This window comes from Danio rerio, chromosome 8 (genome assembly GCF_052040795.2).
Source record: "Danio rerio strain M-AB ecotype USA chromosome 8, GRCz13ab, whole genome shotgun sequence".
Classification (NCBI taxonomy): Eukaryota; Metazoa; Chordata; class Actinopteri; order Cypriniformes; family Danionidae; genus Danio; species Danio rerio.
In genome coordinates, this window is record NC_141028.1 from 24,480,049 (window position 1) to 24,504,227 (window position 24,179).

Consider the following 24,179-nt stretch of genomic DNA (forward strand, 5'->3'; position numbering starts at 1 on the left):
ATTTGTGGACAGGAAGAAACAGTTGAACATATTACACTGCATGAAGATGAAAGGAGAGAACTTAGAAGGAATTTTGAAGAAATAAAAATTCAATTCAAATTAGATGACACCTTACAAAATAACTCAGGAAATAAATGTCTTACCTTTTTATTGCAATATCTTAAAAATTCTCATTTATGGGGGAGGATTTAATAAAGAAAGCGGTAGGTGAGGGTTAAATCCAACACTCTACACCAGTTGGTGGCGGAAGTACACCATTTTGCTGTTTGTCAACCGCCTATTAAATTGAAGAAGAAGAGAAGGAAGATGAAGAATGCATAAACAGACGCAACTGAACGGAGGAGCAGTTGTTTTCTTGAATACAAAATAAAGTAACGCTTATATTTATGAGCTTATTAATATTTTATGGTGTGAAAATCTCCAGTTACGTAAAGGTAAGGAAGCTGAAACGTATCATGAATATGTTATGGTACAAAGAGGGATGTATTATCAATAAATGTATCTCCTTTATCATAATAGTGCTGAAATAGTCCTCTTTATTCGTACAGTTTTGCTGTTTGTTTCCATGCACCTCGAATGTAATGCCGAGTTCAGACTGCATATTTTAGCCTCGATTTTGACAAGCCGACAGGTTTTGAGAAATCGCAGACAAATGCCTGAAATCAGGCTCGTTATAGGTGCGCCTCGCCTTGACAGCTTTGTAAACGAGAGCAGGCGTGTGCAGTAAGAGGAGGGCTCAAAAACTACACCAGAAGTCGGACACTTGCCGAATCTCGCTGTTTAGCCACATAGAAACGTCACCAGTGGCGGAGATCTCGTTCGCGTTCTTTATCGCAGACGAATGACCTCATGAAAAATACTATTGAGATTTATAGTAAATATAGCGTTTTTGAACATGTTTTTTCACTATCGGGTTATGTTTATAGTTGTTGTGATACCAGAGCGACTATAAAAAAATTAAATAGGCTATTTTATAATATGGTTCAAAAACACTACAGTATTAGTATTTTTAATGTGGAAGTGGATGCAATAGAAATGTCACTGTTTTTACAAAAAGATGGTCAGAATAACAGAAGATGAACAGCTCATTAACGAAAAGGGTGTATTTTATATATAATTCTGTATATTCAACAAACTTTAAAAGAATAACAAACAAACAAACAGCTAAAACAGCAAGAAAACTTTCAAGAAACCTAATTTGGCTACATTATAAATGAAGTGGCTATAGCAAGATGCTTTTGAGTGACAGGTCATGACAAATGTTTGTTTGACATAAAGAAATTCTTAGGGGGTTTATTATATTGAAATGCTTTTTAGGTCTATATAATCTGCTTTTACTCCAGCCAAACTGAAATAAAATAGCTCAAGACTTTATCCAGAATAAAACTATTAGACTGTAAATACTGTGAAAATGTTCTTGGTCTATTAAACATGACTTTTGACTTCACATACATATGCATATACATGTGTGTCTGTGTGTGTGTGTCTTGTTTACTACACCCCTTTCACTTCTCATATGAAACCACACAAAGATGAGGCATAATGACAAAACAGTCTGATTAACTATGTATGTATATATTGGATTGACTTTCATGGAATAAAGCTGCAAAAAATTACAATACAAAATTCACACAAACATACAAAAAGTGAAAATGACAACAAACAGCACTTTAAACTGAGAGAGAAATAAAATACAGCACATGCACATCCTAATGATTTTTTAGTAACATTTAGTTATATTAGATAGGTTACGTTATGTTTTACAAAGGTTTGTTTTGTTTTTGTTTGCGTGTAAATCTAAATAAATAACCATATGTAATGCTCTTTATGACTTTTTTAATTATCAACCAAAAAAGGTATTCAACAATGACATGCCCCCACCCCCACCCACAAAAAATAATTATTAAAAATAAAAACTCTCAATTGTGAAAAATATATAGAAAGAAAGTAGAAAGAAATCCACTTTTATAATTTAAAATGTATTTAGAAATGGTTGAGTTCCCCCTCTACTTGTTGCTAAAGCTGTTTCCCATGCATTGTTTCATTTGTGACGACTTGGCATAATGTTAACTTAACATTAACGACCACAATTTGCATACTATTAGTTGTGTATTTGCCAAATGAGCACTGCTAACTGTGCACACTAACCCCACTGTATTTTTGTATAATCAGTTTTTTTTCTGTTCTTAAGTGACTCAATTAATTTGAAATTAAAATGTTGACCTTTTTTAATTCTTTGTTTTTATTGTTGTGATTATTTTTATGATAGTTTTGCATTCTTTATGTAAAGCACTTTGAATTGCCATTGTGTATAAAATGTGCTACAGGATAAATAAACTTGCCTGGCAGTGTCATGTAATGGATAAAATGACAGAGAAAATGGACATAATTTTTCAGTGCAGCTAAACACCAAGTACAAAAAGTTTACATATTAAGACAATTTGGCTTTCAGAATGAGTGCTCATCAAAATACTAATGTCACATTATCAATCACAGGCAAAGGAGAAAGAAATGATTGAGGAACAGGCAGGGCAGGGTCAGTCAGATGTACAGTGTCAGGTAAGGGTTTTGTGCTTTATTGAATGGGATAATGATAATTCTTTTGGGGGGGTGAACAATTTTTTTTAATGTTTTCGGAGTTGTGGCTGTTTAGCACATTTCACAGGCTCACTGATATATAATATGATTGGTCATTTTAACGTTTTAAAGTTATTATGAGTATGGAAAATGTCTTTTCCTGCATTTATTCTGCTTCAGGAGTCAGTCTATTGATTGTAAACAACACAACAAACAATGCAATAAATAGTTTTGAAGAAAAATTTGCTGTCATTGAACCTGAGAAGAACTTTGAGAATAATCATAATGATGAAGTCTCCATGCTATACTAATAATTATAATGAAAGCATTTTTAACTGCGGGAACATATCTTTATTAGTAAAATTCGGCTGTATTATTTGTGTCCCCTTCAAAAAAATGCTTGAAAGAAATTTTATATTTATTGTCCCCCCCTACTGTTAAATCAGATTTACGGCCATGAACTATCAAAGACGAAATCGCCGATGAGTCGCCGATGCTAGTGAGATATTTGATAAAGTTGGTTTTATATTCGCACATTCGTTCATTTAGAAGTCTCTGTATTGTTTACCATGTTACTTTGAATATTAGATCGGAATTAGCATGCAAGTGTAGTTTGAAAACAACATTAAAATGGTTTATTTGACGGTGAACATGTACTTTGATGGTCATTAGTGGCCGCTAATATGATTTCGCTATTTAGAGTTTGTAAATAATACTTTTATTAAATTATATTATTAAGTGGAAAGTCAGAATGTGCGAATATAAAACCAACTTTACCTCTATAGATATTTGGCATGCTAAACATCTTGAGCTGTCGGCGATTCAAATCATGCCTTGTGAAACGAGTTTAGACTGAAAATAACAACGGTGATCACCTACAGCTAATGAGGGAGCAGCGTTCGCCTGCGTGCGTGCGTGTGTGTGTGTGCGTGTGCGTGTGTGTGCCTGCAGGCCAGCGGGAGGTTGAGGGAGAAGTTAAAAGTGCTCATTTTCTTTTTATTTGGACCCAAGAAATGGAGGAAAAAGCTAGTGGAGGTTTGACAGGAGCACCCGTGTCTGTTTGACGTTTCATACAGAAAGTTAAAAAAGAAAGTTAAGGAGAAATTGCTAATTCCCTTCAATCCCAGGGCCCAGTTTTTCAAAAGTAATCCACTAGGATTTTGGAAAACAGATTGGATCAAATCTTGAAAATGGTTTTTCAAAAGAAAAAAACAGATTACATAATCGGATTAGATAATGTAATCTGATCTTGGTTTTGATCCAGATCTAACCTTTAGTTTGGGTTTTTCAGACCTTTTTTTGTAGAATTCAGCATGGATTTTATGCCCAAAATGTAATGAAAACTGAAAAAATGTGTCAAACAATACTATATTTAGATCATGCAGTATATTGCGAGATATAATTTTTATTCATAGGGTTTTATTGTATTTGTTCATCTGTCAGGCCACAGTAATTAGGTAGTCCTTGATGTATCCAGCCTTTAAGTATAGGCCTACAGCAAAGTAAAAGGAGTTTGGCCTCATAAAATAATCCCCCAAACAGCGGTCGAACTTGATCAAAAACAATACATTTTATTCTGTCACTAATTGATATACAGTAGAAGTCAGAATTATTAGCCCCCCTTGATTTTTTTTAACTTTTTTTTTTCTTTCAAATGATGTTTAACAGAGCAAGGGAATTTTCACAGTATGTCTGATAAAATATTTTCTTCTGGAGAAAGTCTCATTTGTTTTATTTCAGCTAGAATAAAAAAAGCTTTTATTTATTTTTTAAACATTTTAAGGTCAAAATTACTTGCTCCTTTAAGCTATATTTTCTTTCAATAATCTACAGAACAAACCATCGTTATACAATAACTTGCCTAATTACCCTAACTTGCCTAGTTAAACTAATTAACCTAGTTAAGCCTTTAAATGTCACTTTATGCTGTATAGAAGTGTCTTGAAAAATATCTAGTAAAATATTATTTACTGTCATCATGGTAAAGATAAAATAAATCAATTATTAGAAATGAGTTATTAAAACTATTATGTTTAGAAATGTGTTGAAAAAAATCTTCTCTCCATTAAACAGAAACTGGGGAAAAAATAAACAGGGTGGCTAATAATTCAGGGGGGCTAATAATTCTGACTTCAACTATAAATATATTTATCACAATGTAAAATATTTTTGCTTTTAGAATATTTAGTAGCCATGCATGCAATGATTACAGAATAACCAAAAAAAATGCAAAGAATGGCAATGACTGATTTTTGAAATCACTTTCAACAATTGCAAAACGAGACTGGAAGGGCAGAAGCACAGCTTTGTCTGGCAGAGGAACAAATGACTCTGACCAAATTGCAACAAACCAAAGCCAGACTTGAGATTCACCTCCTAAAGGTTACGCTCAGACAAGCTGGTCTCTCCTCATCAGATGAGGAAGTCTGAAATTATTGTGGAGTTTTTGACAGTCTTTTTTTAATTCAATAGATCTATGTTTGAAACTTGTTATAAATATCCTCAAATCCGGATCAATTTTATCCGGATTAAACCTTTTGAAAAACCGGATCCAGGTGAGCAAATATGTTTATTTTCTATCCCATTAAAGGCTTATTTCTCATAATGTAGTTAATGATAAAAAATATACAACGTGTTTTTGGCTACGAGAAGTTGTCGGCGATTATTTTTATTGTAAAGTCATGCAGTGTGAAACCCTGTCGTAGATCCATCTTGCAGTGTCAACAAAGCAGCGACAAAACGCTAGAGGCTTAAGAGGTATGATATGGCTCTTATCAGACTATTAGATGAGAAGTGGGTTGATTTATCAATGTTTTTTCTTTTTTGGTGTTACAAGTATCAAAGCTTCACAATTTATTGTTGAAACACTGTCTGGGGAACTGGAGAAAAATGAGAGCAGCTCTGGGTTTTCCGTTCAAACTCGAGAAAGCAGGCTAAGTCACGCCTGTTTGTTTCCAAAAGAGAGGTAAATTAAACTCAGAGTCAGTTATGGTGGTAACTTACTCTGTGAGCCTAATCTTGTCAGGAGCTGGTTTTATTCTCTAAACTCTGAGTTTCTGTCGATCTCCTCCCCTTTTTTTAATGATGAAGTGGTATTTGTTGATGACGATTGATGGAAACGTCATGATGCACATAACTTTTGAAAATAGGCATAAAAAATTTATAAGATAAGATGCACATATGATAAGATGCACATAAAATGCGATGGAAACACTTTTACCGAACAAATTCCAGTCAAGACATTTTGTTGTAAGAGATCAAATGATGATTAAAACGTGTGTAAACGGACAAACCCACAGGCTGAGCACACTGTAAAACATCTGAAATGATGTTTTGGTCATTCTAAAATACCTTAACTGTTTTAGTATTAATGTTCTTCTGTTGATAATTACTTCCAGAGCGTGTCTGTTCTCCACGTCTCATGGCTTCACACGCCACCACGTGTTCATTGTGTGTTGGTATCGTCTTCTGAGGTGAAGGTCATTTATTAAATAAAGAAAAGATTCATGTAGCTTCTTCTACCACAGTTAATTTTGTTGAAATTTGGTGCCAGTTATTCAAGAAGTGACTATTTTGATCTGTTTTATTTGTTGGATGTTAATTTGCATTTTTGGATAGAAACATAGCTATTACATTTTAGTCACACAAAGAATAAAGTCACGAGAATGGCTTGCCGTTTTAAAATAAATAATTAGCTTAAATTCACTGGTCTTCAACAGGGACATGTACTGTAACTAGATTAATGGCATTATTACTGTTTTTTTTAGTACTGCTTACATTCTGAATTTCATATCAACCTCTACCATTTGATCAATAATAAAGGCAGACGCACAAGTGCATTTTTAAATCTATTAAGAACACAATTTTAGAAATGTTATCTTGATCAATGTATGTAAAAATGGGAACTTTAAATTAAACACATCCACAAAACATTCAGTTAAGGTTTTATGCATTCTTGTTTTGTCAAATTTGTTGTAGAAACTATGCAGTAGCCTATTTTATATAATTTAATGCAGTTACTCTTGAAATAACTTGTGTCCAATTCCCCACTTTTTCATGTGAATAGTCTATAAACGTCACACATTACATTGCTTATTTTATTATACTTAAATATTTTAAAAGTAAACATACACATTAATTTGAGCAGCTGTTTACCCATGCTGTCTTTGTTTCACTGATGCAATGGTATTGCTATGGTCTCATATTTGCTTAAACTTTGCATGAGCACATCAAGTTCAGCTGGAGAAAGAAATGCTGATCTTTTTTTTTTCATCGCCATGGTGACTCGTTATATCTGCGCTCCATTGATAATGCCTTTTTTATAGTCACGGTGTGCGCGCTTAACTCTGAGTTGGTCTACTTAAAGTTGATTGACCTAACTCAGATCAGCTGTTCTGGAACTCGGAGTCTTTAATCTCTCGGTAAGCCAACTCAGAGTTCAAGTTTAAACTCCAAATTGGTTGAAGTTGAACCTCCTTACTGAAAAGGGTCTCTTATCTTTTAAAGAGAGATTTGACAGTAAACAATAGCAATAAGCAGTAGCCTATCTATATAAAAAGTGAATAAAAACGTTAATAAAAAAAGGAATGAATCACACATTACAATAGTACATATCCTATACAATATTATAGAACAAAATAACACATTATATTTGAAAAGATTAATAATAGCAAATATATCATATGAAATAGTATGTGGATACCTATGTATAAGACTATAATTATAGTATGAATAATACTATATTAGTATTGATACTATAATTATAGTCTTTCCTACTATTACAATATTATAATAGTAGTGATATTACAACAAATTAAAATAATATAGGCAAATACTTATTATAAAGCAGAATAGAGACAATAACAAAATATAGTTTGTAGCAAGTAATAATATTAACAAATACTATATGCAAGTAGCAGATTGAAGAAAACTCAAAACCTCAGTTATTCAAGCACATGTAACATGATTCTAAACAATTTAAAAAAAAAATTAAGAGTCCTTCAAGTTTTGTCATTGTACCTTTAGATAACAGCAAAAGACTACTTATTACTGACAGTCTGTGGATGAAACACTGTTATTGCATTTAAAATCAAACTTAGTCCAATCTTACCATTTAAGTTACAAGTGATTTTTTTTTCACTTATGAAATTATAATAATTACACTGAAAGGTCTTGTGTGTGTCAACGTTATGTCTATTGTGGATGTGTATTGATTGTATATTGGATGTATATTGAGTCAAAAACACTGTATCTAAGCTACCGTTTCCAATCAACTTGAAATTTGCCTCCAGTTTCTCTAAACTGGCTTGACATGAAAAAAAAACATAGGCCATCAGCCAATTAACACTGAGCAATTTTTCATTCGTCTATGTGTGTGTGTGTGTGTGTGTGTGTGTGTGTGTCGTAGATGTATTTTATTTATTGATTTTTAAGCCATAAATTTTGAGTTGTCTTAGAACTGCATATTTTTTTTCATAGCCTAGTCTCAAATCCCGTAAACTGCCTGTAGCCTGCTTTTCAAAACTTGCGGGTATGTTAATAATAAGAATGGTCATATAATGTGTTCTATAATAAAATGGTAATTTAATCTAAACCCTTTTAAGCAAAACATTGTTGTGGAAAGTGTTTGGCAATGTGCATCCTTATTTTGTTATTAAATAGACAATTAATAAGACAGAAAAAAGATGATTAATAACGCCAACCAAATGTTGATTTAATTTAGTTAATAAGAGTTCACTGATGAAATATTTTTGAAAGCAGCCTCAGTGTTACAGCACACAAATCTTTAACTTTCCAGTTTCCAATACTGAAGCTTTGCAGACAGGTTTCTTGAAATGTCTTGGAGATGTTCTTCAGTTCTCCTGAAATATCTGATCTCTGTGTAGAGCTGCTGTCAAACTCTTTTTGCAAACAAAAATTACACTGCATTATTACAATTAATAGCAAAAATGTAAATTGATATTTTCTTAATGACACTACACCAAAAGTTTAAATTAACTGACTTAAAATTATTTTAACTGGTGAAAATACTAGTGTTCTAATATTTTGTCCTTACATGAAACAATACTACAATAATTTATTGAAAATACTGTAGTATTTTTTAGCCATAAAGTAATTGAAATAATCTGTTCTATAGTTGCTATGGTAACGCAACATTTTTTCAACTATAGGATATTTTATACTACAATACACCACAGTTTATTGTAGTAAAGTATACTAGTTCAGTGTATTTAAACAAAGTTGTTATAAGAGTAATAGGAATGAATAAACAGTAACGTTAATATGAATATTTTGATTACAGCCATTTTAATTTACATGATGTAAGCTAAAATATAAGAATCAGCTAACGTAGTACTTTCAAAAATCAGTAAAGCCAGGGGCTGGCGTTGTCATACGGGGCATCTAGCTTTCTGTTGTGTCTATGTTGGAGACGGCAAAATGCGGAAGTAAAACTTAAGCCCCGGTCAGATCACACAATTTTTATTGTTGGTTTGAAAGTCACTATGTCAGATCACGTGATTTTTTTTCTTGATAAAATCGTGACTTGTCGTGGGTAAAATGTGCCAGACTACACATTCCTTCACGATCAGTCATCATGTGACGTCTACGACGAGCGTTATTTCAAAGCAGTCACAAATGTTGCTATAGCAATATTTTTTTATCTCAATTTTAATTAGTTTTTTTTTATCTTCTTTCAATTTTAATAAACACTGATGCTTGCAGACAACTAACTACATTATTTAATGGCATTAGGATATAGGATAAAATTTATGATTCCTTTTTTACAGGGGCTTAACCGTTGGTGGCTTAGGGGCGAAGCAGTGGCGCAGTAGGTAGTGCTGTCGCCTCACAGCGAGAAGGTCGCTGGGTCGCTGGTTCGAACCTCGGCTCAGTTGACGTTTCTGTGAGAAGTGGGTTCGCGTGGGTTTCCTCCGGGTGCTCCAGTTCCCCCCAAAGACATGCTACAGGTGAATTGGGTAGGCTTAATTGTCCGTAGTTTATGTATGAGTGTGACAGGCCCATACGACAAGCCGGTCGGAAGGTGTAAAAAAAAAAAGAAGTTGTTATCATATGGAACTTGTTCCAAAAAAAGAGCCGACACCGCAACCATACGGGACAAAGGCCGAAGAAGAAGTAACCATTGATGGCTTAAACTTTTTCTCCCATTTTTAGATTTTTGATCAAGTCAGATTTGATAATGTGGTGAATCATCTGATTTTTATTGAGCAGGTGTAATATTTATTAATATTAATTATTCAAATTCTTATATTCTCAAAGGTGTTGCTGTAATCATTGACCTGCAGGCTGCATTTTGCTCACGGGCTGCGAGAAAATAAATAAAAAGAACGGAGCTGCGGCAAAATAATGAATAAAAAGAGTGAGGCTATGGTCAAATAAATAAATAAATGAAAAAAGTGCGACTGTTGAAAGTGCAAGCAGCTAGGGAAACTGGCCTTCGTGGCCAAAAAAACGGACTGGCCCTCCGGGAATTTTCCCGGTCCTCCTGATAACACAAATTCAGGCCTGATATTATATATATATATATATATATATATATATATATATATATATATATATATATATATATATATATATATATATATATATATATATATATATATATATAATGGAGTGTAATAAAAAAACACATGAGCTTCACATGTCGAGTGAATTACGTAAAATAATTGTTTGGTTAAATTTGAATTTTGACAAGGATGCAGTTAAATGTATTGCTATATGTGGACAAAAATAATACATATTTATTTTTGTTATTATATTATGTTTAATTTAAATGTCACCTTTTATCAAATGTTTTAATCTCCCTTAAATCAGCAATTTATGGTTATTATGCTTATGTTAGCATAAAACTCACTTGCTGTCATTTTGTCATTTCAGATCCTTCCAGAAAGAAGCTGCATGCGCAACTGTTTCAAGAGGAAACCTACACAGAGATATTGAATCTACTGTAACTATCAGGGAATATGCTGCTGTCTGCAAGAAACTACAGCGTTTTTGAAGAAGAAAACCCTTATTTCTTTTCCTATAATTGGTGTAAGAAACCTGACAATTTCCCAATATGTCTAAAATCAAGATCTCGGTCTAATACATTGCATCCTGCTTTCCACTTTATTTGAACATGTTTAAGTTTGGATTTTTCTTATTTATTGTTAATCTGGTCACTTTGAACTTGGAGCTGTGTTTCAGTGCATGTGCTCGTGCAGAATATGAGATAAAAGGAGAATGCTGCCCCATGTGTGCGCCAGGTACATTAAAGATTGTGGAATATATGTTTCTGCCTGAGTCAGTAACAAAGTTCAAAGAGTAGTATAATTATCTTAATAACACTTTACAGTGTATTTTAAAAACTAGCTTATAATGTTTGTTTTGTTGTAACCTGGACATCTTAATAAGTACTTAAAAAATAGACAGTAGGGGTGTAACGGTACATGTATTTGTTCGGTTCACAGATACAGTCAGTCTACATGTGCAGTCAAATGACCACAGCAGAACAACTGAGGAGCCATAAACAACGAATGTGTCTGCATCTGAAAACACTAGACAAAGTGCTTGAGCCATGTTGTCAATGTCAACGTCTACCGTAAACACTTGTCCCATCTCAGAATTCTTCTTATTGGTCCTCTGCTCTGGAACTGACAGTACCACAAATGAGCCCTGCTGGAGGTAGATGCTGAAATTGTGTTATTCTCACGTCATCTAAAAAATGCAGATTTTCAAAGGACGTGAATGTAAAAGTCCATCAAAAAAGAAGGTTGCTAGTTCAAGTCCTGGCTAGGTCAGTTGACATTTCTGTGTGGAGTTTGCTTGTTCTCCCCGTGTTCGCGTGGGTTTCCTCCGGGTGCTTCGGATTTCCGCATAGTTCAAAGACATGCGTATAGGTGAATTGAATAAACTACATTGGCTGTAGTGCATATGTGCAAGGGTGTTTCCCAGTACTGGGTTGCAGCTGGAAGGGCATGTGCTGCGTAAAACTTATGCTGGAATTGTTGGCGGTTCATTCTGCTGTGGCGAACTCTGAAATAGGGACCAAGCCGAAGGAAAATTATTGAATGAATGATAGTGTTTCACCTTGTGTGCATGTAAGTCAGTCTGTGAATAAGTGAACGCTTCTCTAACACATAATATTGAACAGTTGTTGTCTGCTGCACCTGCTGTTATGGATGTACACAGTGATCCATTTTTAATAAAAGAGATTTCAGTTTTGAAGCTTACTGAATCTGGAATTTAACACACAATAATTTAGTTTTTTATAGTTTTATTTAATTCGTTTTATTTTTCCTTATTGTGTTTATTTTGTACTTTTACAACATCTCCAGAAGCTCTTGAGTTCTGTAGCTAATTGTGACAAAACATTTCTGCCTGTTCAAAATTAACAAAGAGCAAGCACGGGAGATTTGTTGCTTATTTCTGTAGTACCATACAGACTGTAACCCCAAAATCAAGGTACATATTGAACTGTGACCTCTGTGTGCCGTTACACCTCTAATAGACATTAATCACATAAAAAGCAAGCTCCTGTGCTTATTTGATTAGAATTGTTACAAACTTATCATGTATGACTAAGAGCAGTGTTGCCAGATGTGGCTGACTGATTCCAGCCCAAAAACTATCCAAACCCCGCGGAAATGCAAAATAAAAAAAAAAAACCCGGCCAGTCGCAGAATACATGATAAGTGGGAAACCGCCCAATCTGGCAACACTGACTAAGAGCTATTCTCATGTTTTTCCTTTTTATGATGTGTCTTTTTAAAGATATTTATGTTTGCAGGAAACCGTGTTTACTGGCATTGTACTATCGATACGAGCACCACATGTGTTCCATGTCCGACATTAACATACACTGACGAGCCGAATGGTTTAGAAAGGTGCTTTGCCTGCACTGCTTGCGAAGCAGGTAAGAATGTTTCTCAAAACAAACACTTGAAGTAAAGAATATCTAGTATGTTACCTTTATTTATATAAATCAAATATATATTTATATGATTTGTTTTTCACAGCCAGTGGTCTGAGAGTAAAGAAGACCTGCACACGATCTTCAGATACTGTCTGTGAGCCATTAGCAGGATTCTACTGTGTTCAGCGAATTAAAGAAGGCTGTAGTTTTGCAATAGAACATTCTAGATGTAAACCTGGACAATATATCAAACAAGCAGGTGTGTGTACCTGTGATTACTTACAATGGTCAATCAGTTAAACGTCAAATAGCTTCAGTAAAATGTCAAATCAAGTTAGACCAAACTTCATTTTATAATGTACCTGTTGCAGTACATATTAAAGATAATATGAGTAAGTTCTCATCAGAGACAGCAGTACAACTCAAGAGAGGACTCAGGACAATGCATGCATACCTAATTCACAGTGCAGTATATTTGCATCAGTAAAGTGTAAGTACAAGTATTAGTATAAATATAGTAATATAAGAGTATTTTAATGCCATAGTAAAATGTAAAATAATGTAGTGACTGTCACATTGTAATGAACAGCTCTGATGTACTGTGTAGCAATGTAAAGTATGCTGTGCAAGTAGCGATGCTTTAGTATTGTACTTGGAATTGAGTTAAACCTTGGAGCAACAGAAAAGTGGTGTGGTGAAGCGTTGAATGTGTGTTGTGTTGCAATGTACAATACCAGCTGTGCTTTTATTGATGGACTCTCATTATTTTAATATCTTTACAGGAACAGCTTTTACCAATACAGAATGTGGTAACTGCCCTGAAGGCTCCTACTCTAATGGCTCTTTCATCACCTGTCATCCACATTCAAAGTTAGTGAGTAATTATATAAAAATAGTTCAGTGAATTACAGGTTATACTCTTCTTAAAAAGTTTGGACATTCTTTAGCATTGTTTATATTTAACAGTTGCGAAAAAGAGGGACGTAAAGAAAAAACACCAGGAACAGCGTCATCTGATGTTGAATGTGAGGATTCTGTGCCAGTTGCTGTTATTGTTGGAGCTGCAGTTGGTGTTGGTTTTCTGCTGATTGTTGGGATCGCAATATATTTCATATTAAAACATAAAAAAACACAGAACTCTAAAAGAGGTATTACTTTTAAAAATCAAATAATTTTAACATGTTGTGCAGATGTTAATATTTCTTTATGTTCTAGATAATGATCACCAAGTGTCAGTACAGGAGAGTCCTGCGCAAAGCGAGACAGTGCCAGTACAGGAGAGTGCCTTTGTGCAAAATAAATGCGACACTGAGGCAGTAAGTAAAAAAACTAAGCTTTACAGTGGAACAGAAACAGAACAAAACAATAATCACATAATGTAGAATCGACTCAGAATGATTTAGATTGAAGATTGCATTTTTAAGTTTGTTTGATCATGCCAACATACTGATATTTTATTCAAAGTTTATTCAATCATTCATTTTCTTGTCGGCTTAGTCCCTTTATTAATCCGGGGTCGCCACAGCGGAATGAACCGCCAACTTATCCAGCAAGTTTTTACGCAGCGGATGCTCTTCCAGCCGCAACCCATCTCTGGGAAAATTCAAAGTTTAAATTAGTCTTATTATAAAAAAGTCTTAATACTTAAATTTCTAAAGTGATATAAACCATCACTTACTCTGTTCTGCATATTTTAAATACATTTATCAAAACGTTATTATTAATAATTCAAAAAAAGAGTAAATAGAATAGATAGCCGAGAGATTTAGGAAAACCTATTTTAAATGTTTTAATATAGCCTATGTTTAATAAATATAATTTTAATGAAATCTTTGTTTTACAGACATTACCAAATGCATGGACTCCACTCATCCCCTTATCTGCTGAATCTCGAAATAACACAACAGAATCCACCTAGTAATGTGCTGTTAAAAATATATGGATGAAAGTGTTTCCACTGAAGCTAAGCATGGCTGCAGCCGGTCAGAACCTGGATAAGAGACTACATGGGACAGCTAGGTTTCTGCCTAAAGTGGCGTTAGTGAGATCAGCAGGGGTGCTCATGTAGCGCTCTCACCGCCTGGGATAATCATAGATTTATACACTAGATATCACATTCGGACCCTGAGCATGCGTCAATAGCGGCGCCACATTCAACCGCACTAAATACTGTATCAGTGTGAAGATGCTGGATTTTTGCACTGCTCACGGGTGTAGTAATGAGCAAACAATGCAAAAAGGCAGAACATTCCATAGGTAAGATTTAGTTTTTTACATTTTGTATGTTATGAACTTTTGTGCTAAACACGTAACGTTATTGATGATAATAAAGTCAGTTTTGTTAAATAAAATAAGCAACCGCTTTTCCACTATCGTGCCAAAACGTTCTAAGATTACGTTGGTAAGGTTACGGTTGTTTCTCCATTGAGCCTGGAACGGCGCGGCACGATTACAAACCTTCTCGGCACGGTTAGACAACCTTTGCAATTGTGCCGACGGATTCTGTTTGTTGACGTCGCGGCTCTGTTGCCAAGCTACCTCTGCTGACTCAACAGAAGCGCGCTTGTCATCAGATATCCACAAGCAAAATACACTACATTCAATGATAAATGATACAGGTGTTAATGATGCAGTTTTGAAAAGGGTTTTAAATCCATAGAGCAGTCTTTGGCAGAAAAGGGAATCACTCACCACATTCTTACGAAGATTTTATTTATTAAATTTATTATTTCATTGACTTGAATACAATTAACCATGTATAATATAATTACTAACCCATCATCTAAAATCTTAAAATAATAAAATAGCCTATTGTTTTATTCGTGACTAGAGCTTGATTAATTTGATTGACATCCTTGGCAATGAGGACTTTAATTCGCCTAACTGAGCGTGTGTTTTATTGCATGCAGCACTGTATGTGCTAGCACAAAAACTCACTCTGATCCAGGAGAGAACTTTACCAACGATTACATGCATGGCTGAAAGACTTTTCCTGGTGTGCATCGAATAAAGCGAAAAAAGACATGCTTAACATCATCTATGTTCACAATCCACAACAACATCCTATATCCATGGAACACAAACTTGCCGACTCTTTGAACAACGAGGAAATAATTGCACTGTTTAATTTGAAGCCCAGATGGCTAATTAATTTAACATCAGCTACTACATGAAGGATGGTTAGGGCATGTTTTAATGTCGGCCGTCCAAAAGTCTAAAGTACTTTATTTTTTGGACTTTGTTTGAAAGCTTTACGGAGTGGCACTGTAGCTGTCCAGGGTACTGTTGTATGAATTAAATTATAGCCTATATATGCACCAATAAACAAGTCAAATGAATGAAAAAAAATTATAAATATGGATTCTTAAATGTCGGTATTGCTTTTACTAAAAAAAAATATATCAATACATTTTGACAAATGTTTTATAAAAATAAAATGAGCGATTTTTATGATTTTAGCTATAGGCCATTTTATGATTTAGTTATACATAAGTTTGACATTTATGGCGCCATGTAACATGTAACATGTTTCTGTGTTTTTGTTTTTTATTCTCTTTAATTTTTACTGGGCAGCTACGGAAAATATTTTCTATAACATCAAGCAAGAATTTGTCTATAGCTTGTTAGTTAATTATGAAGACAAATTTAAATAAAAAAAATTCAAACATAAAAGAGCAGCATTTTGCTTAATATAATAGTGCTTTAAATATTTCATATCCTGATATGTGTTGTTTCATATTCGTTTTTTATTTCACTTAATGCATTTGCTATTTAATGTTTGAATACTGAAACAAATAACAGCTGTTTTTTAAAAGGTTATATTTTACCATCAAAATGTAGTATATTTTTATATTATTATCAACTTTTGATATAAAACCGCTGTGTTACTAAAGTGATTGTTAAAAAAAAAACAAATTAAGTGCTTCATTTTTTATTAGTGAAAGTGCCCTATCACTTTTGACACTTTGGACAAGGCCTGTCCAAAAATATATTTCTGCCACTATAATACAAATGCACTATTATTGTTGCATTATTTTGTTTATTTTTCTGTAATGTACAGAAGTTTCCCCTCCAATCATTTTCAATTATCACGTTACATTTTGGTATCTTTCCCTCCAAATAAAATTTGCCCAGAGCCGTGCAACATGAGGCAACCACTGATGCGTTTTGTGTAATGTTTCAGAGGTTTGTTGCAGAACAACAGTGGAAAATAAAACCGTATCCGTGCTGTCTGGCCCGGTTTGGCACGGAATGAAACGGTTCAGAATAAAGAACGATTCAGCATGATACATTTCCATGCACAAAAACACACACTCTTTGTTGGCAATGCCTGTGTGGTTACTTATTATCAATGTAGAAAAGTAATGTAAAATTATAATTTTGGTAATTTAAAAAAATATTTGCATACAGACCACCGGGAAAACTTCTGATCATAGATATATGTGTATACAGTTGAAGTCAGAATTAACCTATTAGCCCCCTTTGAATTTTTCTTCTTTTTAAAATATGGCTGCCGTCAAATAATCCAAGTGGATGCACTCTGGTGGTGAATGAGGAGATTCCCCCTAAAAATGTGTAAAGCACTTTGAGTGTCCAGAAAAGCTCTATAAAATTTTAAGTAATTATTATTATTTATTTTTTTTAAACACAGGTTGATATCTTTTATATTATAAAACAAACAAAACAATTGGCCTTGATTTAAAGTTACTGTGAAACTTCATGATTACCTGCTACATTATCTGACTACAAAGCAAAATACTGTTAATGTTAAAAAAAATGTAAATGTATGTAAGCTGCCAGTTTGGATGTAGAGAGTACACTAAGCCTTGGGTAAGAAACCCGTGTGTGTGTGTGTGTGTGTGTGTGTGTGTGTGTGTGTGTGTGTGTGTGTGTGTGTGTGTGTGTCAGTGTCAGTGTCAGTGTCTGTGCACTTTGTGAACAAAATCTTCAAATAGCTAAGCTTCTGTCAACCTACACAAAAAGCAGCTGCAACAAATGTAGCATTGTAATTCACACAATATCATACAAAAACTGTTGTTACTTAAAACCTAATTATTTACAAAATAATAGTTATACATTAATAATAACTAACTGTAATGCATTAATATACCAATAGATGGCCTTAATACACTTGTAGTATGTGATCTTTTAAGATGATGCTGTGCTCTGCTTAAGACCTTTGAAGATTCACTAAAATGGCTACTGTCATGCTACATCGTTACTTGATTAAAGAAGATAGCTGCTGGAAAAGCTACATTTGTTTCATAAGTAGCTGAGCTGCTGTCAGCTCAAAATATACTTATACCAATAGCTTATCCCCAACACTATACTTTATGCAATTAAATTAAATGCATTGCTTAGTAACTAGTTTTAGTGTGGAATTTTTGAATTAGCAGTGGAGGCTTTTGCCCAACCCTTAACAACTGACAACTTTATATTATCACACGACTGCAGTCTTGGGCCTATTGCCACAGCCATGCTGATATAAAGCTGTATCACATGACTATCCATGTGATGTTCCTCATTTTACCATAGTAAAATGAAAAGAGAAACAATAAACAAGTTAGTTATAATACTAGGGAGTTAGAACACATACATGTTTTCCTGTTATAATACTTTATTTTGTGTTTACAACATCATGGTAAAGATTATATACCTAAAAATAAAGAGAGCATGTTTTAAGGAATACAATTTTTGTTAAAAATATGTATATTTTTTGTATGTCCACTGGCTTCACACAAGCACAAATGTGTGTATGTGTGTGTGTGCGCGCTTTGTGAACAAGATCTTCAAATAGCTGAGCTTCTGTCAACCTAAACAAAAATCAGCTGCAACAAATGTAGCATTGTAATTCACACAATATCATACAAAAACTGTTGTTACTTAAAACCTAATTATTTACAAAATAATAGTTAAATATTATTAAATAATAGTGTGTGTGTGATCAAATTGACGTAAGCTGTCATTAACCTTATCTGTTCATTCTAACAAGATATATTATTATATTTAACCTATAATGTATTTCTTTCTTAGGTAAAAGTAATATGTATAAGCCATTGTACAGTTCTCTTTTAGACATGTTTTGAAACAACTATAAGTTCAAAATGAATTCACACAATTCTAAATAGTGAATGATTTTTCACTGGGCGTGGTCAATTGTTTTGCATGGGGCTGTCTTCACTTACAGCATTTATACATGAATATTTGTATAAATTACAGTTAATTATCTTTATACAAATATTGTCATGACTTTTATAAAACACATTTGTTGTCATGAATAAATATCTAACTTGCCAATTAAAAACTTGTTACTGCATGTTGCTCAAATCATTTTTTAGATTTCTATTGTTTTTATGGTTTTGTTTTGTTAAGCCTAAAATAAAAAAAAATCATAAAGCAATCTTGTCTTCTGCAGATTTGGATTACACTGTTCACTTCTTTCATGATGTGCTGTCCAAGTTTTGAAGATAATTTTTCAGTGGAGTTACAGAAATAACTCATGCATCACTATTAATCATTTGTATTTCAAAGATAAAGTGACACAGGACATTAATAATTAGTCTAGGTGAATAGTGAGTTTAAAACTGTGATTAGCAATTGATGTAATTTCCATGTGTATAATCCCTTTGACACTTTAATGAATGATTTATTATTTGAGAAATACTGCTAATGCAAAGTTAAGCCAAGTGCCACATGGTTTAGACCGACGTTGGCTCTTATAACAATAGTATCTGACTGACTAGCGTTGACTTGTATAAGCAAGTTGAGACATGCAGTCTTAAACATACAATCTCAGATACAGTGCATTTGATGAAGTGAGGTCACTGTTAGTGGTAGGGTTTGGAGCGTGATCAGGTGTGTGCATTAAAAGCATTGCATGCAGCTCAGCTTACAGTACATCTGCGTCAATTGCAGCTATACATTGTTCTCCTCATGGTCATACAAACCAGCAATTTAAATTGGCTGCAATCAAAAATAAAATTATTATTAACCCTTTTTTTACAGCATATTTTAATTGTCTAATTTAGATCATTTAGAAAACTGCATTGCCTATCTTGGAGATAGTTAAAACATCAAATGTGTTATTAAAATGTTCATTTAAAGGAGTGTAGCAGTTCATAAGCAAAGATTAGAAATAAAATAAACACCCTTGATTTTCAAGTTTGCCTACAGATGAGTGTTTTGGTAGAAGGAAAGTTTAATTGTGTTTAATTTGTTATTTTAATGTTTTGGATCACTGTTCAGAAATGATTGACAAAAACATTTGACGGTGTGACAAAGATTTGTTAATTTACAGTAATAAATATCATTTTATTACCTAACATTCAGAAATGAAGACTAACATTTTTTGTTTGATGTAACAAAAAAAAGATGTTTTTTTTCCCAGATTGATATTACAATTCAAAAAGGGGGGTCTTTGCCAACAGTAATACAATGCACCAAACGCTGCAGATATTTTCATGTTTTTTTGCTCGAGAAATGAAAAATCTCCCCAAAAAGAATGTAAAGCATTTATTTTATGTGGTGTTATTTTCTACATAAAACATTATTAATGCAATTATTGTTTTTCACCATTTTTCTCTGCATTGTTTACATTGTTTATAAGTTTGTTGTGAGAAAATTACCCAGAGTACTATAATTTATTGTATGTGAAGAAATTTATTGTATATGAAGATAATATTCATTCCCTTAACTCAATAGGAAACATTGATAAATGATAAAAAAACAATAAATGTCTGAAAATATTAAAGTAACTGAACAATATCTATTTACGAATACAATTAATAAAAATACAACAGAATAAATGCATTAAATCAAAATCTAGTATGTTTAATGTTTTATATAATAATGTATTCCATCATAGCATAATATTTTATAGTAGAAAATTTGTTTGTTTCAATTTATAAGCAGCTGAATTCAGGTTAGTCGATCTTTCAAACAGCAGGTGGCACTGTCTGAGAAAGCGATAGGTCTGAGCGTGCAGGTCTGAGTGTGCAGTTGGGTCTCCGGGCTTGCAGCTATAATGTTGGGACAAGAGGCGACTGCATTTTTCAGATGAAACCGAAGGTGAGATTTTTATTTTTATTTTGAGAACGTCTAGTTTTCAATTGTATCGTTGGTAAAGCTATCTGTTGATATACATTATAACATTTCGATATGTGAAACAAATGAAGGCTATGACGCAGCTTATAAGCTTGTATAACGATGTATTTTTCATTGTTTAAATGTAATTTCAGAAAATACACTTATGTTTCGTAGGTTGTCGAATCTTTGTTTATGTTTGTTCGTTAATAAGAACGCAGGACGTCCAAATTCACTGTCGTCGAATCAACTAATTTTCTATTTTCAACTTAATATGAAAATGAAACTAAACTCTTCTGTCTAATCTGTCTGAACGTGTTTGTTGTTCCTTTTATCCCTTAAAGTGGAAATGATATCACGCAATGTGCAATGCAACATATATTTTCTTGCAGTTACGTGTATCTGTTGTTTGTTGCTAGCACTGAAAGTTTAATGTAATCACTATCTAACATTTGTATTCTGCTACATTGAATAGGTGATCTTTTTGTACAATTTGTAAATTTGTGAATCAACAGACAATAATTTTTCATTACAATGAGTTATTATAAGTAAAAGTAGATGTATTTGTTTTTAGTCATCTTTAGTTTGTGTTTATATGTTAGATCATTTGTTCACTTAAGTCATTTAAACTTTTTAATTCATAACTTTAAATTAGCATTTGTTTGTAATCTTGTTATTTCAACTCTTTACAGAATTCATCTGTCTGTTCGCTCATAAGGATTCATGCTGAGTGTGAAGATGAAGATGTATTTAATGGAGTGTCCTGCCATACAATTTAAGAGCTCTATTGCTGGTTATCCAAAGGGGAAATAGCCATCAGGACTTGACATTTATATATGTGCATGAAAAGAGACCTAAAGTACTTCTAAGTGGACCAGAATGTCAACCAGCATCTAATTCATTATTTAATATGAAGCTGTGAAGAAAAAAATACATTTATGAAATCTGCCGGAGAAACGTTTACCTTTACATGGAATTAAACTTTGCTTCCACTTTAAAAGGACATGTTATTTTTAAGGACCTTTATATCCATAGTTGCTTTCCTCATTGCTGCTAATTTTGAGCTTTGTTTTTGTGGCTGTGCCCGCGCTGAATATGAGATCAATGGAGAATGCTGCCCAATGTGTGCTCCTGGTACAGTAAAACAATTATGTACAATTCAACCTCTGTAAAATAAAGGCAAGAATACACTACACAACTTTTAGAATAATTTTGGGCCAGTTTTAAAGTCTCATTCTTGAACATTGTTTAAGTTGTCATTTAAAATTACAATAGGTGTCACTATTTTAAGTAATCTCCTAGCAACAGAGCATGTTGTTGTGTTTGGAATGTTTTAAAAGTCTGGTAATGCGTGATGTCCGTTTTCCCTTTACTATTTTTTAAAGCAATAAAAGTGCATGATACCTATTGTTTTACATTTACTTAAATGTCATGTAGTGTATACTCATAAAAACTGCTAACAAATGTAAAAGATATTAAAGAGTCGGTAGATCTCAAATATTTAAAAGTTCTTTTTTTTTTTTTTAAAGAAATGAAGCACAAAGATGTACAGTATTATGAATAAAGTTATAATGTAAGTCATGTAAATTTTTCTTGCTATAAGTCAGGCATGACAGAGGTGGTTAACTGGTGCTGGAGAGCCACAGTCCTGCATAGTCTTGCCAAAACCTAATTAAACACACCAAGCTAGTGAAGTAGTAAGGGTTTCTATTGGATCAAAACTCTGCAGGACTGCAGATGGCCAGAGCTGAGATATGAGTAGAACTGTCAAGTCAGCTGATAACTCATGTGATCCACACATGACCAAAAATAATTTCCATGACAGTGTGTATGGGCTAAATACACTCTCTTCAAAGAAGATTTTTTTTGTTTGTTTGTTTGTTCAGGAAACCGTGTTTATTGGCATTGCACAGTAGATACAAGTACAACTTGTGTTCCATGTCTTGCATCAACTTTCACACATGAACCCAACGGGCTCACCAAGTGTTTCCCCTGTACAGTGTGTGCTACAGGTGTGTACCAATAATAAAAGATTTAACTTACAAGACATATTAAAAATAAATAAGAAATTGTGTAATGCATTTAAACTCTCAAAATGATGCTGTGTTTTTGTGTCCACAGTTAAGGGACTAAAAATCCAGAAGTCCTGCATGCGTACTGAAGATACACTTTGCGAGCCACAGGAAGGTTTCCATTGCATTAAACAAAATAAAGGCTCCTGTGAATTGGCAGTGGAGCACTCTAAATGTCAACCTGGTCAATATATTAAACACGCTGGTAAGTGTATATTCACTGGTAGAATTTTTAAAACTGATGTGAATTTTTTTTTATTTAATTACATTTTTTCCCCCAAGTACATGTGCAGCTAGTTATTTTTTTATTAAAATATTAGCAGCTTTATTTACATTTGCCATTCAATCTCTCTTTTTTAACAGGAACAGCGTTAAGTGATACAGTATGTGTCGATTGTTCAGTAGGATTTTACTCCAATGGCTCTGTAACATCCTGCTTACCACATTCAAAGTGAGTAGAGTCAACAGATTTACCAATGCTAATTAGAGATTAGTCAGTAAAACCCAAAATACTAATATTACCTTGTTTAACATTTCAGATGTGAGATGGGATTTAAAAACAAAAAAGCAGGAACAACATCATCTGATGCGGAGTGTGAGAAAGTGACTTCAGTTTGGCTTGTAGTGTCAAGTTGTATTACAGTTGTTGTGGTGGCTGGTATTGTGGCAGCAATATTGTTCTACATCAAATACAGAAAACGTAAACTACAGCGCTCTATCAAAGGTAGAAGCTATATTCTTGGCATTGCTATTTGATACAAACAGATGTGTGTAATTATGCAGTTCAAATACATTTCCTTTTCTAGGTGTTAAATACAAATCACAACAACCATCTGAGGATGATGGTATGTGAACATTTGATGTGTTTTTTTAAATATTTTGTTTTGCAGTTAAACATTTCCATAATTTTAGCTATTAAAATTTTTTAAACATTATTTCAACATTATGTTTAGTATTTCTTATATTTATTTATTTTTTTAAGAAACAGTCCACTCCACTTCAATGAACCAGCAATAGGTAAGAGGATTTTGGCCTGCATATAATGGTTCTTTAATGAAACCTCTTTTTGCAGATGTACATCACAGACATTTTTTATGACTTTTATCAGATCTTTGTGCCTGTGGATATTTGGAATCTGCCCCACACTCGGTGAAAGTCATCCAGTTGCTGTTCCACAACATATACACTAAAAGAAACCAGTATTAGTAGCAGATTCGTCACTATGGATGCAAGTTTGTAAAACAGTAAACCATGTTGACCCTAACAATCAATGATTTAACATTTATTTCTCATTTTCCTTCATGTTAAAATGAAGTGTTTGCGTTTTTCTGTTGTGTTGGGGATGCAATTATTTTTTTTATAAACTATAGTTAAATAGGCAATTTACACAGTGTTAAATGTTCATTTTGTTATTGTTAAAAAAACATGTAATAAAACTAAAATAAAAATGCTATGAGCATATTTTAATAAGACGTGCCTGTTTTACTGTAAACGAATGCTGTTCGCATCATCAACGCTGCATACAGATACAATAG

At 33.3% G+C, this 24,179-nt stretch overlaps 2 protein-coding genes across 39 annotated transcripts; both read left to right on the top strand.

Annotated features, from left to right (window-relative positions):
* Positions 1–295: 295 nt before the first annotated feature.
* LOC147842646 (tumor necrosis factor receptor superfamily member 5) lies at positions 296–18,890 on the top strand. 34 transcript variants are annotated; one of them, XM_087264590.1, is made up of 12 exons: positions 296–434; positions 2,497–2,559; positions 9,366–9,554; positions 10,474–10,629; positions 10,783–10,841; positions 11,046–11,259; positions 12,365–12,490; positions 12,594–12,749; positions 13,273–13,360; positions 13,457–13,638; positions 13,706–13,806; positions 14,334–18,890. In XM_087264590.1, exons 6-12 carry the CDS (start codon positions 11,244–11,246, stop codon positions 14,406–14,408), a joined length of 744 nt encoding a protein of 247 aa, XP_087120716.1. In that variant the 5' UTR covers positions 296–434; positions 2,497–2,559; positions 9,366–9,554; positions 10,474–10,629; positions 10,783–10,841; positions 11,046–11,243; the 3' UTR covers positions 14,409–18,890. The 34 variants fall into 34 exon arrangements, 27 of the variants coding, with proteins under 27 accessions (XP_087120716.1, XP_087120713.1, XP_087120714.1 ...); XM_087264587.1 differs by having other exon boundaries at positions 9,366–9,545; positions 10,772–10,841; XM_087264588.1 differs by having other exon boundaries at positions 9,366–9,545.
* tnfrsf14 (TNF receptor superfamily member 14) lies at positions 4,179–24,114 on the top strand. 5 transcript variants are annotated; one of them, XM_087264612.1, is made up of 9 exons: positions 20,485–20,557; positions 21,265–21,706; positions 22,459–22,584; positions 22,694–22,849; positions 23,008–23,095; positions 23,184–23,368; positions 23,451–23,489; positions 23,627–23,661; positions 23,753–24,114. In XM_087264612.1, the coding sequence occupies exons 2-8, from the start codon at positions 21,577–21,579 to the stop codon at positions 23,659–23,661; spliced, it is 759 nt and encodes a 252-aa protein (XP_087120738.1). In that variant the 5' UTR covers positions 20,485–20,557; positions 21,265–21,576; the 3' UTR covers positions 23,753–24,114. The 5 variants fall into 5 exon arrangements, with proteins under 5 accessions (XP_087120741.1, XP_087120742.1, XP_087120740.1 ...); XM_087264615.1 differs by lacking the exons at positions 20,485–20,557; positions 21,265–21,706 and adding an exon at positions 4,179–4,735 and having other exon boundaries at positions 22,151–22,584; XM_087264614.1 differs by lacking the exons at positions 20,485–20,557; positions 21,265–21,706 and adding an exon at positions 14,631–14,746.
* The last annotated feature ends 65 nt before the right edge of the window (positions 24,115–24,179 follow it).

Bases quoted from the DNA above. Each gene is read 5' to 3' on its own strand.
- tnfrsf14 (XM_087264612.1), top strand. From the start codon at position 21,577: ATGTTATTTTTAAGGACCTTTATATCCATAGTTGCTTTCCTCATTGCT. The intron at 21,707-22,458 runs GTACAGTAAAAC...TTGTTTGTTCAG, and splicing joins CTGCCCAATGTGTGCTCCTG to GAAACCGTGTTTATTGGCAT. The intron at 23,369-23,450 runs GTAGAAGCTATA...TTCCTTTTCTAG, and splicing joins ACTACAGCGCTCTATCAAAG to GTGTTAAATACAAATCACAA.
- LOC147842646 (XM_087264584.1), top strand. From the start codon at position 10,715: ATGTTTAAGTTTGGATTTTTCTTATTTATTGTTAATCTGGTCACTTTG. The intron at 13,361-13,456 runs GTTAGTGAGTAA...TATATTTAACAG, and splicing joins ACCTGTCATCCACATTCAAA to TTGCGAAAAAGAGGGACGTA. The intron at 13,807-14,333 runs GTAAGTAAAAAA...TTTGTTTTACAG, and splicing joins ATAAATGCGACACTGAGGCA to ACATTACCAAATGCATGGAC.